Below are 17,155 nucleotides of genomic sequence, written 5' to 3'. Positions count from 1 at the left end.
TTATGTGCTTTTTTACCAGAGGCAAATAGATAAAAATAATACAAATGAAATGCTTTTATATTGTCAACATTTTTATTTGAGAGTAAAATATTATTCTGTGTTAAGTATGTTAGGTAGGATTACTGAAAATGCTTTAAAGAGTGTGAAGATTAATTAAATAATTGAGATGAATTTCCCATGTTCGCTTTAATGGCATCATGCACTTTACTTTTTAACCTGTCATATGTGACCCTGTCTGTGAAATCCAAGATATAGTCTCATAATCTAATGATGAGATTAGTTTGATTTCAATCTTTGACATGACCTTACTCAGTAAATATTAAAGACATCAAGGTTTAATCTTAACAGAATATTTTTAACATTTATAAAGAAAACAGCGAATCACAAACTTAAAAATGACTTAAGATGTGCTATCACACGCAGGTCACATGTTTATCAAGTTCCTCCGGTCATCTGTGTTTGCCATCTGATTTCCACATGAAAACAGTCAATAACATGATTCATTTTTCCAGAGGGAAATTAGCTTTCCCAGCAGGATGGTTCTTTTGCTGCCCATCGCCGGGAGGCAAGCAACAGGTGCAAATGAAGCTGGGCTCCACAGAGGGACTCAGCATGTAGGCTTGACTTTCCCAGATGACAACTCGGAGTCCACAAAGCAGAAATCCCCAGCCGTTTCTTAAAAAGCTTCGAACAAACAGCCATTAAGCACTGCACAATGCCCATGACAAAAAACACGACACCGCAGGCTTTATGTTATATTGTATATGAAGCCTGAAATCTTTTAAATATGGTACAAATTGTGGATGTCTTAAAGAATAGAACAGAATTTAGTGCCGAGATTATCTGAATGAAGTCCATTGTATGGATGTCTCAGATCACTGTGGCTGTCGTATGCCGGAGTGATGTCAAACCGAATTAACTGATCAGAAGAGATGTTGTTTGGGTGAAGAGATGGTGATGAAGTGTTATTTGTCCCATTTGCAACTTCTTTCATTTCAACATTTTGCACAGAATTTGTTTCAGATGTCTCCTCTGGGGAAAAAAATTGTTATTTGGCTTTTTACATTTACACATTTTGCAGATGTTTGTTTGTTCTTAACACCATTCCAGTATTTATAGCTATATTCATGGCAAGAACCGGTTAATCCATACACACGTTGGGTGAAGGACAATTTGATTGCATGTCTTTGAACCTGTGGGAGGAAACTGGAGTAAACCTATGTTGACACAGGGAGAACATGCAAACTCCACACAAAAAGGTTAAGCCGGGGTTCAAACTCCATTTTCGGGATGGTTTAACAAATACAATCCAGTGTAACTTAAAGCAACACTAAAGAGTTTTTGCTCTTTGCTCCCCCTACAGGTTGGAAGCGGAATTGTCTATTACCACTGTCGTAAATAATTTAGCCAACTGCAGTAAAGCTGGCTCTGATTGGATTGTAGGTCTGCCGTTAAGGAAGTTTTTGTAGTTTTCACTCGAACTACAGGACCGCGACCCGACGGTTGGAAACTTCTTTAGTGCGGTTTTGGCCGATAGAGGGCTGCAAAGCGAATGTGAAAGTGCCGTTCACGCTGTTTCGAGTGGATGAACGACTGAAGCTTTTTTGAAAACATTATTTTAAGGTTAAACAAAACTCTTTAGTGTTGCTTTAATGTAGTTCTATACGTAGGTTTGGGAGGAGCCTAAACATTCAGGCCTGTCAATCATCATCATCATGGGTGTATATAAGGCAGCCTTCAGGCCTCCGCGTCCAGCTGCAATTTTTTCCGGCATCCCTCCTCCTCCCCATCTCCTCCTTCTCTCCTCTCATTCAAGTTCGTTTACCATTACTCATTAAGACCTGAACGCACAGGCGAACTAGTGAACTACTGTATAGGTGAAAGTAGTGAAATCAAAGCTCAATAGGTAGAGCACTACTTTAGCCGTGCAGTGGTCATGGGTTTGACTCCAAAAAAAAAAAAAAAAAACGTGATAAAATATTTATATATAAAATTTTTATATTTGAATAAAACTGTTTGCCAAATGCAATGTAATGCAGTATAGCACTGTGATCCATTTTAACTCCAATATCATATACTTATAATTTTTTTGTTTCATCAAAAGGAAAAAGTTTCTCACCCTTCTTTTCATCTGTCACATCCTCCGGGTTATCTTGGTACACGCACATCTCTCCATCTACCAGACCCATGATCTCCTCATCGGTCATTCGCAGATTCTTCCGTAGGAAATATGTTTCCATCAGACCTTTCCCTTTGACCTCAATCTCCCCTCTCTCAATGATCTCATAGCTTTTGTTCTTTAACACACTGTGGACAGGAAACAATGTGCATCACTTCTGTTTAGCATTGTTCATCTCCATTCAGATATTTTTTCCAGTATAGACCTTGTGGACAGCTTACACTCTTAAAAATCTTCCTAGAAGAACCAGAAATTGAGTGTACATCAAGACAAATTTTTCTAGCCAAGTAATATTGTTACACATTTTTATAGAAGCCACAACAAATACAATTAATGTATCCCTTTAAGGCACGAAAATATTTAAATTCGGTGATTATTTACTCATCCTTAAGTTGTTCCAAACTTGTATACATTTCTTTGTTCTGCTGAGTGCTGAATACAAAGAAAGATATTTTGAAGAATGTTTGTAACAAAGCAGATCAGTGGTAGCCTGGTATAACCAGACTCTCGTACATTCATTTCATTTGTACAGAGAGTCTGGCCACGCTCCATAGCAAAGCATTACTTCCGTTAAGGAGGGTCCATTGTTGAAGTTTAAAACTATTGGATATGCCCAGAGTCACTCAGGATCTGCCAAAGCCAATCGCTAACATGTGGTCGTGACGTATATCATGCACCGAAACCGTCTGGAAACAACAAGTCAGAATAATCAAACAAACAAAAGTTAGCAAACCTGGTTCTTGCTCCGGCTTTAACTTGTGTATATTCGGCAGTTTTGCAACAACGGACCGAATAGCTTTTCTCACGTCTTTCTCCGCTGCCATTACTGAACTACAACTCAAACTGACGCACGACCTCAACGTCATTGTTCTTAGCCACCCCCATCTGTTCGCTGATTGGTCCTGCAGATTTTTGCAGGAGAAAACGAAACTCTATAGAGAAATCCCAGACGTACTGCTGAAGCGAAATAAAAAATAAGCGGAAGCACGTAGGAGGGCGGAGCCAGGCTAGATCAGTGGCACAATTGACTTCCATAGTAGGAAAAAAATACTACTATGGAAGCGAATGGTGCCCCAGATCGGTTTGGTTATTAAAATTTGTTAAAGAACAAAGAAATTTATACAGGTTTGGAACAACGTGAGGGTAAGTATATGATCACAGAATTTACATTTTTGGGTGAACTATCCCTTTAAAAAACTTTGTTTTGAACAATCCTAACCAATGTATTAAAGGCAGGAACACTTTGGAAAAGGGAGCCGGGCTACTATCAAAACACACTTGTAGCCAATCAGCAGTAAGGGGCGTGTCTACTAACTGAGGTTACGTATGTGTGGAGCGGGTCTATCAAATGAAGGTCCAGATTCTATTGAGGTAGCGGCGTGTTTGTTTAGGTGATTTCAAATGTCAACATGCACCCCCCCTTTAAGTCAAAATAATGTCTGTGCTTATTTTGTTTTCATATGACATGTAAAAACGAGTGATTGGTGATAACCTGTAGGTGAAGGGACTCAGGTGTATGTGGTCCGGGACTCCGTGGCTCTCCATTCGGGAAGCTGTGTTTACTGTGTCTCCGAACAGGCAGTAACGGGGCATCTTCTCACCTACCACACCAGCCAACACTGGACCAGTGTGCAGGCCCACTCGTATCTATAATGAGACAATAAACCTATTTATTAATTTGATGTAGATACACATTCAATTGTGTATCATACACTGGACTGGCACCTGTATCGGCTGTCCTGTGATCGGGCTTGTCACCTCCCTCGCTGCAATTCTCATCCCGAGGGCAAAGTTTGCCACTCGCTCTGCATGTGTGTCTGTAGGCACGGGCACACCTCCAACCACCATGTAAGCGTCGCCTATCGTCTCCACCTGGTGTAAGGTGGTTCATGTGATTTAGAGCATGTTTTAATGTACTTCTAAGGTTGTATTTGTTAACAGAATTATCAAATAGCCTACCATCACTGTACCACAGTGCCATAACAGTTATTTATTATCATTTTTTGTTATTGTTAACTGTATGTGCACTGGGTCAAACAGTATCTGATCTCACACATACCTTGTAAACGCCATGAACGTTCGTAAGACGATCAAATCTGGAGTACATGGCGTTGAGCATGTTGACTATCTGAATGGGTTCACAGGCTGCGCAGATGTTAGTAAACGTGACCACGTCACTAAAAAGGATGGTGCACACTTTAAACTCGCCTGCAAGAAAAAGCGTGATCATTTAAAGATCATTAGGATAAATTTTCCCAAGCTGTCACTAGTACCCATGTAGTATTTAGGTACAGATACGGCAACATTTGGTACAAATATGTACTCTAAGGTACTAATATCAACTCTTTAGGTGCATGTTTTTTTGAAGGGTACCGCTTCAGTGACCATTTTTCTGATAGTGTATAAAGGTGTCTGTCATATGTTTATGACATTTATAGAAATACTTTAGGTATGTCATTCTCCTGCTGGGTGTTCCTCTGGTTTCATTACCTGCCTCCACTCTTTTGCCCTCTTTAAGCTGGTTGGCGACATGTGTTGGCAGCATGGCATAAAGAAGCTTTTCTGACTTCTGCTTCTCGATCTCCAGGTTGCGTGAGAGGATTCGCAGTTCCTCTTTTTTCCTTTCCAGCTGATTGGAAAGCTCGATCTCCGCCAGTCTCTGCTGGTTAAGCAGGATCAGATCTCGCGTGGTGTCATGCTGGGCAATGTCGGCCAGGTGGAGACCCCTCTCTTCCAGCTCCTGAAGGCTCCGTAGCTTAGGTGAACACAGGTAGATCATGCAATTCAGCGACTCCATCCACATCATCTGTCCTGAAACACATATACATATACACTCACCTAAAGGATTATTAGGAACACCATTCTAATACTGTGTTTGACCCCCTTTCGCCTTCAGAACTGCCTTAATTCTACATGGCTTTGATTCAACAAGGCAGGGGCGATTCCAGGATTTTATAAATGGGGGGGCACAGGGGGGACCAAGAACCAGTTAGGGGGGGCCAATCAGAAAATTCAAATGAAAATAAATACTGGTTTAGAAAATATTAAGCAAGGTTCCCAAAATCTTGTGCAATGCCACATGCTCTAATATAGATGGTATTAATTTTTTGTATTTTGCATGGATTAGACAACACAGTTCTGTTCCAGAATAGTTCACTTTAAATAAATTGTCATAATTTACTCGTCCTAAAGTTATTTCAAACATGTATGAGTTTTTCTTCTGCTGAACACAAAATAAAATATTTTGAAGAATCTTAGTAGCCATAAAGTTGATGAACCCCATTGACTTCCATGTTATTTTGTTCCTACATATGAAGTCAATGGGATCCATCAACTGATTTTGGTTACCAACATTCTTAATTTCTTCTTTTTTGTGTTCAGCAGAAGAAAGAAACTCATACAGGTTTGAAACAAGTTTAGGTATATGACCATTTAAATTAAGTGAACTATTCCTTTAAGTAGGTGTCGTGGAATTTTAGCCGCATCAAATAATACTCACTAGTGAAAGTCAAGGATCACACAGACACACTGTCGACAGAATTTTCTTTGTCTGAATTTAATATATTCTGCAGAATAGGCTCTCACCCCAGTGGTGCTAGAAGTTTAAAAACCTAAGAGCCCCGTTTACAAGGTTGAGCACATATTCATAGTAAGATACTGAAAAACACAGTCATCCCATCTCTACCCATGATCCATCCAAAGATTTCATCATAGTTCCAGCGTCACTTAGAAAATAAACCTTCAATTTATCAATGACTAAGAAACCTATCAGTTGAAGCACATCTGGTCAAATAGAAGAAATTATTTTGTTCTCAGTGAAACTCTACCGTTTACTGAGTTTCTCCACTTGTTCATCATTTGTTACTTATGTCATTCACTAGCCCCCCTTTATCTTATCTGGTAGGACTTTGCATAATGTTCTAGTCTTTGGACATTTTACTACTGAACAGATGGAAAGAACAGAAATCTTTCACTAGAACGGAAGAACAGGATTTTCCATTTAACAATTTAAGTTCATAGACTATAATTAAAATAAAAATCAAAAATCTTCCACTACATAGGTTATCTAAATTACACAGAGTTGCGTGTAGCTGGTATAGTTAACGTTCTGACATAATAATAATAAGTTTATTTGAACATGTGATAAAAATACAAAAATATACATATAATAATAAAGTATTTATACTGTGTATACATACATACAAAACAAACAAAAAATAAAAATAAAAAAAATGACAGATAAATAAGGACATGTACTTCTCAGCACTTTCAACCAAAATTATTATAAATAATAAATAATTCAAAAACACAAATATATTCCCATGTTCAAAAGGAGTAGGAAGAAGTTCATAAACTTTTCAAATCCCACCCCCTTTCTCTAGTTTTATCAATTAGATAAATACACAAGGATTCCACACAATTCTTATTTACATAAATATTCACCTCATATCTACCTACCTACAGCTCACATATACCCATACATACATAGACCACAGACAGATGCAAACATGCATACATACCTACAACACTATTTTCATTTCTTTCAATATACCATACTATAACCTCAAGTCCTTCTTATAGCCATTCAATACATGATTTTTAAATAATCTCTTGAATTTACTAATTGTTGTACATGATTTCATCTTGTCACTGCAGCTATTCCATACATTAACTCCTTTAGTTGTAACACAGTGATATTTGGCATTTGTTCTAATATGTTTCTTTTGAAAAACTGACTCTCCTCTTAAGTTATGCTTGCTATCTCTCATTTGAAACAGCCCTTGGATACTGTTCGATAACTGATGATTTTTTACTTTGTACATAATTTGTGCAGTTTTAAACTCAACCATATCTCTAAATTTTAGAACTTTTAATTTAATAAAAAATGGATTAGTTGATGCTCTATAAGTGGTTTTATTTACAATTCTTAAGGCTCTTTTTTGAAGAATAAAAATAGGTTCCGTGTTCGTTTTGTAAGTGTTCCCCCACACTTCCAAACAATAAGTAATGTATGGCATTATGAAGGAACAGTATAATGTATACAATGAGCGTTGATTTAATAGGTAATTGGTTTTATACAGTATGGCAATTAATTTGGATATTTTAGTCTTAATATATTGAATATGTGGCTTCCAACAAAGTTTATCATCTATTATTACTCCCAAAAATTTATATTCTTTTACTTTTTCTATTTCAATGTCATTTATCATAAGTTTTTTGTGCAAAGGTATTGTTCGATTACCAAAAATTATAAATTTTGTTTTACTTAAATTCAATGTTAATTTATTTGCGTCAAACCAACTTTTCAACTTTGTTAATTCATTTTCTAAAGTATCCAAGAGTTGTTCCAAATTTTCCCCGGAACAGATGAAATTTGTGTCATCAGCAAATAGAATGGTTTTCAATTTTGTTGACACTTCCCATACATTATTTATATACAAAATAAACAGCAATGGTCCCAACACTGACCCCTGGGGGACCCCACAAGTAATTTTCTTTATCTCTGATTTCTGGTTTTGCAGTTCAACATATTGTTGTCTATTATGTAAATAACTTTTTAACCAAGAAAGTGCAGTCCCCCTAATACCATAATTGTACAATTTCATAGTCAATAAATTATGGTCTACTGTGTCAAATGCCTTTTTAAGATCCAAGAATAACCCCACTGCATATTTTTTTTGTTCTATTGCTGTTGATATTTCTTCCACAAATTGAATAAGTGCATGTGAAGTTGTCCTGTTAGCCCTGAACCCATATTGCTGATCACACAGTATATTATGTTTTTTAATGAATTTTTCAAGCCTTGTAGAGAATAATTTCTCTAATATTTTTGAGAATTGTGAGAGCAGTGAAACAGGTCTGTAATTTGAGAGTGTATGTTTATCACCAGCCTTATATAATGGTATCACCTTTGCCAATTTCATTTTGTCTGGAAAGACTCCAGTTATCAGAGATTGATTACATAAATAAGTTAGAGGTTTAACAACACATTCAATAATACTTTTGACCATACACATGTCAATGCCATTCCAGTCAGTGGACTTTTTACTCTTAAATGCTTTAACAATGTCAATAATTTCCTTTTCATCAATTCCCATAATAAACATAGATTCTTTTATATTAACATTCTTACTTATCACATCTGTAATTTTTTCAGTTTCTGCAAATTCCTCAGCTAAACCTGGACCAACTCCAACAAAAAAATCATTAAATTCATTTGCAGCCAAGGAGATATCCATAACCTCTGTTCTATTTTTAGTAATGAAATAGCTAGTGTCTTCTGATTTGTCTTTCTTTTTCTTAATAATTTTATTCAAAACCATCCAGGTGTTCCTTGCATTACTTCTGTTATCCTCTAATAATTTACTATAATAATTCTTTTTATTGCTTCTCATAATTCTGATGAGTTTATTTTTATATATCTTATATTTCTGTTCTGCTTCTTTTGTCCTCTTCCTTAAAAACTCTTTGTATAACGCATTTTTCTTCTTACATGCATTTAGTATTCCATTAGTTAACCATGGTTTTTCATCAACTATCTGTTTTACTTCTTTCTTTACAAGAGGGCAGTTTTTTTCATAAAGTGATGTTAAAACAGTCAGAAATGTATCATAGGCTTCATTCACATTTTCTACATACACTTTACCCCAGTCTTGTTTCATTAAATCCTCTTTAAATTTATTGATACTTTCTTGGGTTCTGTGTCTGGTCATTGTATATTTTTTACAGTCTTTCCTGGTCTTAATACGGCTATATATGTTTGCAAAGACTGGCAGATGATCACTAATGTCATTTATTATTAGTCCACTTTCAACTTTACAATCAATAACATTAGTAAATATATTGTCAATTAGTGTAGCACTATTTGTTGTGATTCTGGTTGGTCGTGTAATTGTGGGATATAAACTAAGGCTGTACATCAAATTAATGAACTCTGTAGTTTTAGTATGTTCTTGTGGGTTAAGCAAGTCAATATTAAAGTCTCCACAAATAATAACCATTTTTTTGTTAATGCTATCACTAAATATTTCTGTAATTTTTTCATTAAATATATCAATATTTGATCCTGGTTTCCTATAAATACAACTAATTAGAATATTTTTAGATTTTCCCATTTCAATTTGTACTGTAATGCATTCCATGATTGTATCTACAACAAAAGACATTTTACTAACTATTTTACAATGATAACTCTTGTCTATATACAATGCAACCCCCCCACCCTTTAATTGCTTCCTATTGATGAAATACAGTTCGTATCCCTCAATCTCAGCCAAATCCTGATGTTCTGTAGTGAGCCAAGTCTCTGTTATGGCAATTGCTGTGAATTTTTTTTCTACATCTTTTAGGCACTGTTTAAGTTTTGAAAGATTTGCTATAAGACTCCTGCTATTGAAATGTATTATTGATATCGTGCCATCCATTTTAATATTTTTTCTGAACTGTTCAATTGTATAATATTCACAATTGCTGTGGGTTCCACTGTAAAAGTTATTATCTGGATCAATGTCATTTTCTATATCTTGTGGTTTATGTTCGGTATATTTGTAGGTTTCCAAGTTCAATTGGTCATATGTATCAAATGAATTTCTGACCAAGTTTGTCATGCTCATTGTACTTTAACAATTTCAGTTCAGTAGGACTGTGTATTCAGTTACCTTATGCATGCCTGTGTTGCTCTTGATTCGTACTTTCATCATCATATTTATCCAGCTCGGTGATATCCCTGATAAGAAGCACTTTCGCTTCCTCAGGTGTCGACCCGTGTAATTTGATGTAGATTTTACAATTTCTTGACCATGTTGCCTGGATCTTGTTTTGTTTTCGGAGTAAGCGTGCTTTCCTTGCAATTTCCGCATTTTTCTTAGCAAGATGTTCGTTGATGTAAACTTCTGTCCCTTTTAATTTCCTTCCCTGTCTGAGGAGTGCCAGCTTTTTCTTTATATAGGGATTCATCATATCAGGATTTTGGGAAAATATTAGCCCTACTTAAAAATGTGTTTTTCTACTCTGTCTGATTTGACTTTTATTGTTTATTATTTTTATTTTAACACAACTGAATGCTATTTTTACATATTATCTGTTCTGTTGTCAGACATAAAGAAAGAGTTTAAAATAGCGACTAAACACGACCCAATAACACCTCGTGTTTAATACAACCAGCTGTTACTTAATACTGCTAAAATCCTGATTTAAATGCGACATTGTCTGATACAATTTACATTGAAGAGCTGATACGAGGTGATTTCGGATTACCTGTGCGTCTCATGCAGGGTTGCTCTTCTCATCTGATTGTGTTTATGAGCGCTTTTAATTTTAAATTAAAATAGCTTTTTAGTTTAATTGTAGATCGCGTATAGCGCAGACAATTCAGCGCAAATTCAAAAATATCAGAGAATACTGTTACGCGTGCGCGCGCAAACCGCACCATAGGGAGAGAGAGAGCTCGTGCACAGAGAACTGGTGTGTGTCTGTGTGGGAAAACACTACTAACCTTTAAGTCGTGATACTCGATCAACAGTCTTTTCTGTCAGTAACATCTGTTGACTGTTAACTTTTACGTGAAAAGACAAGTACACGGAGGAACCCAGGTGGAAAACACCGCCAACTTTTAACTCCTTCACTCAGTGTCATGTAAGAGAGGCACTGTCGAGGTTCCGCACGCAGCAGTGAGAAAGCGTGCACGCGAGCGAGAGAGAGAGAGGCGCTGCTGAGCGCTTGCAAAAGCGAACGAAGCCGTTTTAAATAGTAAAATAAAATGTAAATGGTTATCATGAGAAATCTATTTGATTTGTGTTGATTTGTGCCTGTGTTGAGTCTGTGGCGGGTTGCCCGCTCCTTCTTCGCGTGCGCACGAGTCTCAAATCAAACAGTGATTGACAACTGGTCCAAAGGTGCGTTGGGTGTCTTGGTGTCTCTTTCCTCCTGTTTAAAAACGCGCAACTACTGTGCTCGCTTCGCGTTCGCGGGAGTCTCAAATCAAAAAGTGATTGACAGCTCTCTGGTCCAATGGTGCGGTGGACATTTTCAGGTTGACAGTAAATCTAGCTGGCCCAATGAGATTGGAGGGGGGGCACCAGGGGGGGCCAATCATATTCCAAGGGGGGGCGGTGCCACCCAATGCCCCCCCTCTAGACACGCCCCTGCAACAAGGTGCTGAAAGCATTCTTTAGAAATGTTGGCCCATATTGATAGGACAGCATCTTGCAGTTGATGAAGATTTGTGGGATGCTGATCCAGGGCACGAAGCTCCCGTTCCACCACATCCCAAAGATGCTCTATTGGGTTGAGATCTGGTGACTGTGGGGGCCATTTTAGTACAGTGAACTTATTGTCATGTTTAAGAAACCAATTTGAAATGATTTGAGCTTTGTGACATGGTGCATTATCCTACTGGGAGTAGCCATCAGAGGATTGGTACATGGTGGTCATAAAGGGATGGACATGGTCAGAAACAATGCTCAGGTAAGCCGTGGTATTCAAATGATGCCCATTTGGCACTAAGGGGCCTAAAGTGTGCCAAGAAAACATCCCCCGCACCATTACACCACCCCTACCAGCCTGCACAGTGGTAACAAGGCATGATGGATCTATGTTCTCATTCGGTTTACGCCAAATTTTGACTCTACCATCTGAATGTCTCAACAGAAATCGAGACCATGCAAAATTGTTCCAGTCTTCAACTGTCCAATTTTGGTGAGCTCATGCAAATTGTAGCCTCTATTTCCTATTTGTAGTGGAGATGAGTGGTACCCGGTGGGGTCTTCTGCTGTTGTAGCCCATCCGCCTCAAGGTTGTGCGTGTTGTGGCTTCACAAATGCTTTGCTGCATACCTCGGTTGTAATGAGTGGTTATTTCAGTCAAAGTTGCTCTTCTATCAGCTTGAATCAGTCGGCCCATTCTCCTCTGACCTCTAGCATCAACAAGGCATTTTCATCCACAGGACTGCCGCATACTGGATGCTTTTTCCTTTTTACACCATTCTTTGTAAACCCTAGAAATGGTTGTGTGTGAAAATCCCAGTAACTGAGCAGATTGTGAAATACTCAGACCAGCCCGTCTGGCACCAACAACCATGCCACGCTCAAAATTGCTTAAATCACCTTACTTTCCCATTCTGACATTCAGTTTGGAGTTCAGGAGATTTTCTTGACCGGATCACACCCCTAAATGCATTGAAGCAACTGCCATGTAATTGGTTAATTAGTTAATTGCATTAATAAGAAATTGAACAGGTGTTCCTAATAATCCTTTAGGTGAGTGTATGTGCATTAGCATATAAATTATATGGATTTCTCAAGGACTCTTAAAATACCACTTTAGAATCTAGAGCAGTGGTTCTTAACGTTATTCCTGGAGGCCCACTGCCCTGCATGTTTTGTATGTCTCTTTTATCTGGCAGACTCAGTTCAGTTCATTGAGATCTCTTCTAATGAGCTGATGATTTGAATCAGGTGTGTTAAATAAGGGAGACATACAAAATGTGCAGGGCAGTGGGCCTCGAGGAATAACGTTAAGAACCACTGATCTAGAGGGCAAAATTGATAAGCATAATTAATGCACATTTGCTAAGGATTCTCTGCTCTCCAACATTTGGGGGCGTGTCCACTGTCTGCGCTAAAACCACGCCCATTTGTGGGAGAGCTGCCGTCTCTCTCAACTTTCAAACACCTCTTCCACCTGAATGGATTCTCGCGATTATGCTAGAGGCGGGGCCAAGCTCGGTGGCTACAGTGCGTCATCGAACTTCCAGTTAAGCCCCGCCCAAATAATCCTGAACACAGAACTATTATGCTATATTATATAAATGTGATAGAATATCCATCTGGCTATTATGTTATTATTTACTGTAGCTGATTTTATGGATACTGTACCTCGCAGCTTTAGTATTGCCTGGTTTTGTTGGATCTCTGGTAACATTTCCCTCCTGGTCTTCAGTACAAACTGGCTGTTGATGAACTTCTTGATACTCTGGATGTTAAAGGTAACTTCTGGGTGAACGATGGTAAAGTATTCATCCAAACGAATACCCACAGTCTGGAGTCCAGGAACAAACTTCTGAATGTTCACACCTGTGTGCTTCACCACCAGCTGAAAAGGAGATTCAAAATGATTTCAAACGTTATGCATTTCTCAAAGCTGAGCATCATTACTCAAAAGAAATACACAGGTCCCTTACATCTTGGTCAAAAACAATGTGAAAAGGAAAAGCATTACAGAAGGCTTGCTCTTCGATCCATAATCTGTTTGGGTAGCTGGGGGTGAAGGAGTTTCTCAGATTTCCTGAAAAATAAAGCACATAAATGACATACAGAGAAAAAATGAAATTTTTAAACTTGTTAAATATATTTCACATGGTTTATATACTTGTGCATTTCAAGATACACATTTTTATAGCATGTGTGTTTCCTGAGATTGAACCAATAACCTTTTGCATTGCTAATGCAGTGCTTTACCATGGAACTACAAGAACACTGTTTATATAACATTTATACAGTATAGAAAGAATTAAACGAAGGCAGATGGCTTGAATAAGTAAATACATGGCTATACAAAAAATAAAAATAAATCAAACCTTGGCCCAACATGACAATGCTCCTCACTATTTCCCATGGAGATCGTTTCCTTGGACACATCTGCAGGTTGGCATACCTGGCCTTCATCTTCTTCATTGCATCTTCCTGGACCTGTTTAAATGGTTGTTATGCTTACATACTTTCACGCACTTAACTCTCTTTTTTTTTTTACAAAAATAGGTGTTTTTAAAGCATCAGTATTCTCATTACTATAATCAAAGTGTATTTAAGGAAAGTCATTACACTAAGCGGCCACAATTTGCTACACATCCAGCTTTTCATTTATTTTAAAGTACATTTTTCAATTATCTGTACTTTTACAAGTGTTTTTTTTTTGGTGGGGGGACTTTTACTTCACTAGATTCCAAACACAATATTGTGTAAAAACTTTTATTTCACTACACTCTAAAAAATGCTACATATTTTCAGCCTTAAATGGGACATACCCAGGGTTGTTTTAACCCAAATTACTGGGTTGTTTTAACCCATTATTTGATTAAATATAAACATATTTTCTGTGTTAATTTAACACAATGTCTGGGTTTGTAGAGTGTGCATATCTGATGTGTGAAATCGAACCCAAGACCTTTTCCAGGCTTGCGCCATGCTCTACTATTTGAGCTACAAAAAAAAACTTTACAGTAAAAGAAATCAAATGTGGCATTCTGTTAATATCTACAGTATGGTCTTTGCTGTAATGCATCTGGTATTTACAAAAAATACAGAAAAGTATAAAACATAACAGTCATACATGCTATGAAATGTTTTAACAAACCTTCCTGTCAACCTCGTCACTCTCTTTCAGCTTCTGGTCTTTCTTTCTTCTGGACACCTTATCCTTTTGCACCATGTGGAAAACCACATGTTCCTTTTTCCCAGTGCGCTCATCTTCCTCTGATTGATTCAGAATGGTCATGGTCACCTCGCTGTCAAAGAAATCCTTCGCTACAGCCTCAATAATGCCTGAACATACAGATAACAAAAAAATGCCACAGAGTTACTTAATGTAAAGCACTTAATAAAGATATGCTTTTCTTCCTATCATTCATAAATTCATTATGTTTTTAAAAGTCTTACCTGGCACAATGTGATAGAGCCCTTTCCTGTCTGAGTAATAGTGAAGGAGAATTCGGCCATCATTCAGCCGTTCCACGCGAAAAGATGGAGCGTTCATTGCCTAAAATTATGTAAGTCACATTACAAACTAATGGTTTAAAAAAGAAACACAAAAACTATTAGGCAATCTAGGCTTTTGATCTGAAAAAATAAAAAATGGTTTAAATAGCTATTGAAGAATGCTTATTTTTTTAAAGGGGACATTTTTCCATGTTTAAGTGCTATAATTGGGTCCCCAGTGCTTCTATTAACCTAGAAAATGTGAAAAAGATCAACCCAGTAACTTAGTTTTGGTAAACCATTCTCCAGAAGCATGTGAAAAAATAGGTCATTGAAATTTGGCTCCCCTTGTGATGTCAGAAGGGGATAATACCACCCTTTAATCTGAACTATCCAACCATGGCACTGTCATTTTGTGCAGAGATCAGCTCATTTGCACACCCAAAAACGTCACATTTTTGCTCACACCTACAAAGTGGCAATTTTAACATGCTATAATAAATTATCTATGTGGTATTTTGAGGTAAAACTATACATTCATACAAGACTTATTTGACATCTTAAAAAAGTCCCATTTAAATGTTGTTTTTACTATATAACAGCTATAAAACAGCAATACCTATTAAGCTTTAACTATATTTTATAAGAACTATTAGATGAGAGATTATTAAAAGAGGGTTTATAAAGAAGATACTGACCTCATAAGACAATGCTAAATAACTGTGCAAAGCATCAAGATTCTCAATGAATTCCACCAGGTTTCCACCAAGCGTTCGCAACATCGTGTCATATCCCGACATCTTACAAAAGCTAAAAAAGTACCCTCCAAACAGCTTCAAAACCACTTCAGACGAGACATCTAGCAAGACAAATAAAACTAAATATATTAGTTTCAAACCCCAGAAATGTTTTTGTGCTGCCAGTCAATATCCCCGTTTAAATGCATGCAACTGTCTTATTAGATTGTTTTGGGACGCTGAGTTCAGGTGTGATCCACTCAGTGATTCACACCTGTCCTTGTCCAGTCACTCAGGGACAGATTGAAGGACGGGTTAGGACATCAATGCCCAGCTCTCAGTGGAGTTTCTTCAGCAGGGACATTGTTAGCACTCTCTCTGCCACTTTGATCAATGTCTTTAAGTCTCCAAGGACGTGGTGAATACAAGGCGGTATGGTATGCTCGACTGTGAGGTTTTCAGGGTCTGCCACTCTTTCTTTCTATCAGGTCTTATCATCATGTTATTCAATGGCAGTGGATTCATTCAAAACAACCTTTTTAAGTAAAACATTCTTATGAATCAGACAAAGTCCCTACACGGACCTTGAAGTTGTAGAAAAATAAATAATGTTAACTAGCTGAGATGAAAAAAGGGAGGAAACAAACATGCAAACTGACAGAGAAATGCAAATGAAAAACATGCAACAGATGTAGTTATGGAAGTATAAAACTTGACCATAATGCTCACCCAGCATTTTGCAAGCCTCTTGCACCAAACGCAGAGTGATGACATCGTCATAAATTTCATAGGTCATAAATGTATCCTGGACTTCAGCCATTAACCTATAGAAGGAAAGAATTTTTTTGTTGTTGAAACAAATATAAAACTTAGGTGTTTTTTTACACACACAGCACAGTATTTTATAGAGACCTCAATTTCTCCCATGTGTCTTCTCCAAACTTTTCAATGACCAGTGACTTCAAGCAAGTATTAATAAAACCGTACTGTAAAAAAAATCATAGTTGAATCATAATAAAACACAGCTTTCATTTAATCAATTCTGCATGCGATTTACAATGTTAAGAAAGCGACTATATACATAAACTTACCATTTTTCCAGCACAGCTGTTAACCCCGACCTACTGCTTTCTATGCACCACAGTCTGTTTGTAACGCTTGCTTGGACCAACAGGAGATGCCCTTTAAATTTAATAGATTATGCAACCCCACATCTACATAGACACTCCCTTTCTACAGTACCCAAGTCACACACATACACACATACTGTATATGTTGTATTTCCATGTTTAATTGAGACTTTCCATAATATACAAAATGACAACTTTATTTTCCGTAACCCAAACCTAACCCTCATAGCAAGTGTTCTGCATTTATGCATTTTCAAATAAACATAATTTGGTGTTATTTATAAGATGTTTTCTTAAATAAAAAATGTGACAAAAATGTCCCCACAAGGTAAATAAATACAGGTATTAATAGATCTGTGAGGATTATTGTTAGATTCAAAGCATGATTTGCATGCATGGTTAGCATATTTTGAGCAT

The 17,155-nt window shown here is 37.2% G+C and overlaps 1 protein-coding gene across 1 annotated transcript; it reads right to left on the bottom strand.

The window, feature by feature from the left end:
- Positions 1-126: 126 nt before the first annotated feature.
- Positions 127-16,831, bottom strand: gucy1b2 (guanylate cyclase 1, soluble, beta 2). Its single transcript, XM_065241136.2, has 14 exons — positions 16,521-16,831; positions 16,338-16,432; positions 15,570-15,730; positions 14,833-14,932; positions 14,531-14,718; positions 13,755-13,866; positions 13,359-13,462; positions 13,054-13,270; positions 4,670-4,990; positions 4,239-4,387; positions 3,905-4,051; positions 3,672-3,826; positions 2,120-2,307; positions 127-1,032 (listed from the first exon to the last, which is right to left on the bottom strand). Exons 2-14 carry the CDS (start codon positions 16,426-16,428, stop codon positions 809-811), a joined length of 2,157 nt encoding a protein of 718 aa, XP_065097208.1. The 5' UTR covers positions 16,429-16,432; positions 16,521-16,831; the 3' UTR covers positions 127-808.
- Between the last annotated feature and the right edge of the window lie 324 nt (positions 16,832-17,155).

Source organism: Paramisgurnus dabryanus, chromosome 14 (assembly GCF_030506205.2).
Source record: "Paramisgurnus dabryanus chromosome 14, PD_genome_1.1, whole genome shotgun sequence".
Lineage (NCBI taxonomy): Eukaryota > Metazoa > Chordata > Actinopteri > Cypriniformes > Cobitidae > Paramisgurnus > Paramisgurnus dabryanus.
The sequence above is the reverse complement of the archived record's forward strand: the minus strand, read 5'-3'. Positions and strand labels throughout refer to the sequence as shown.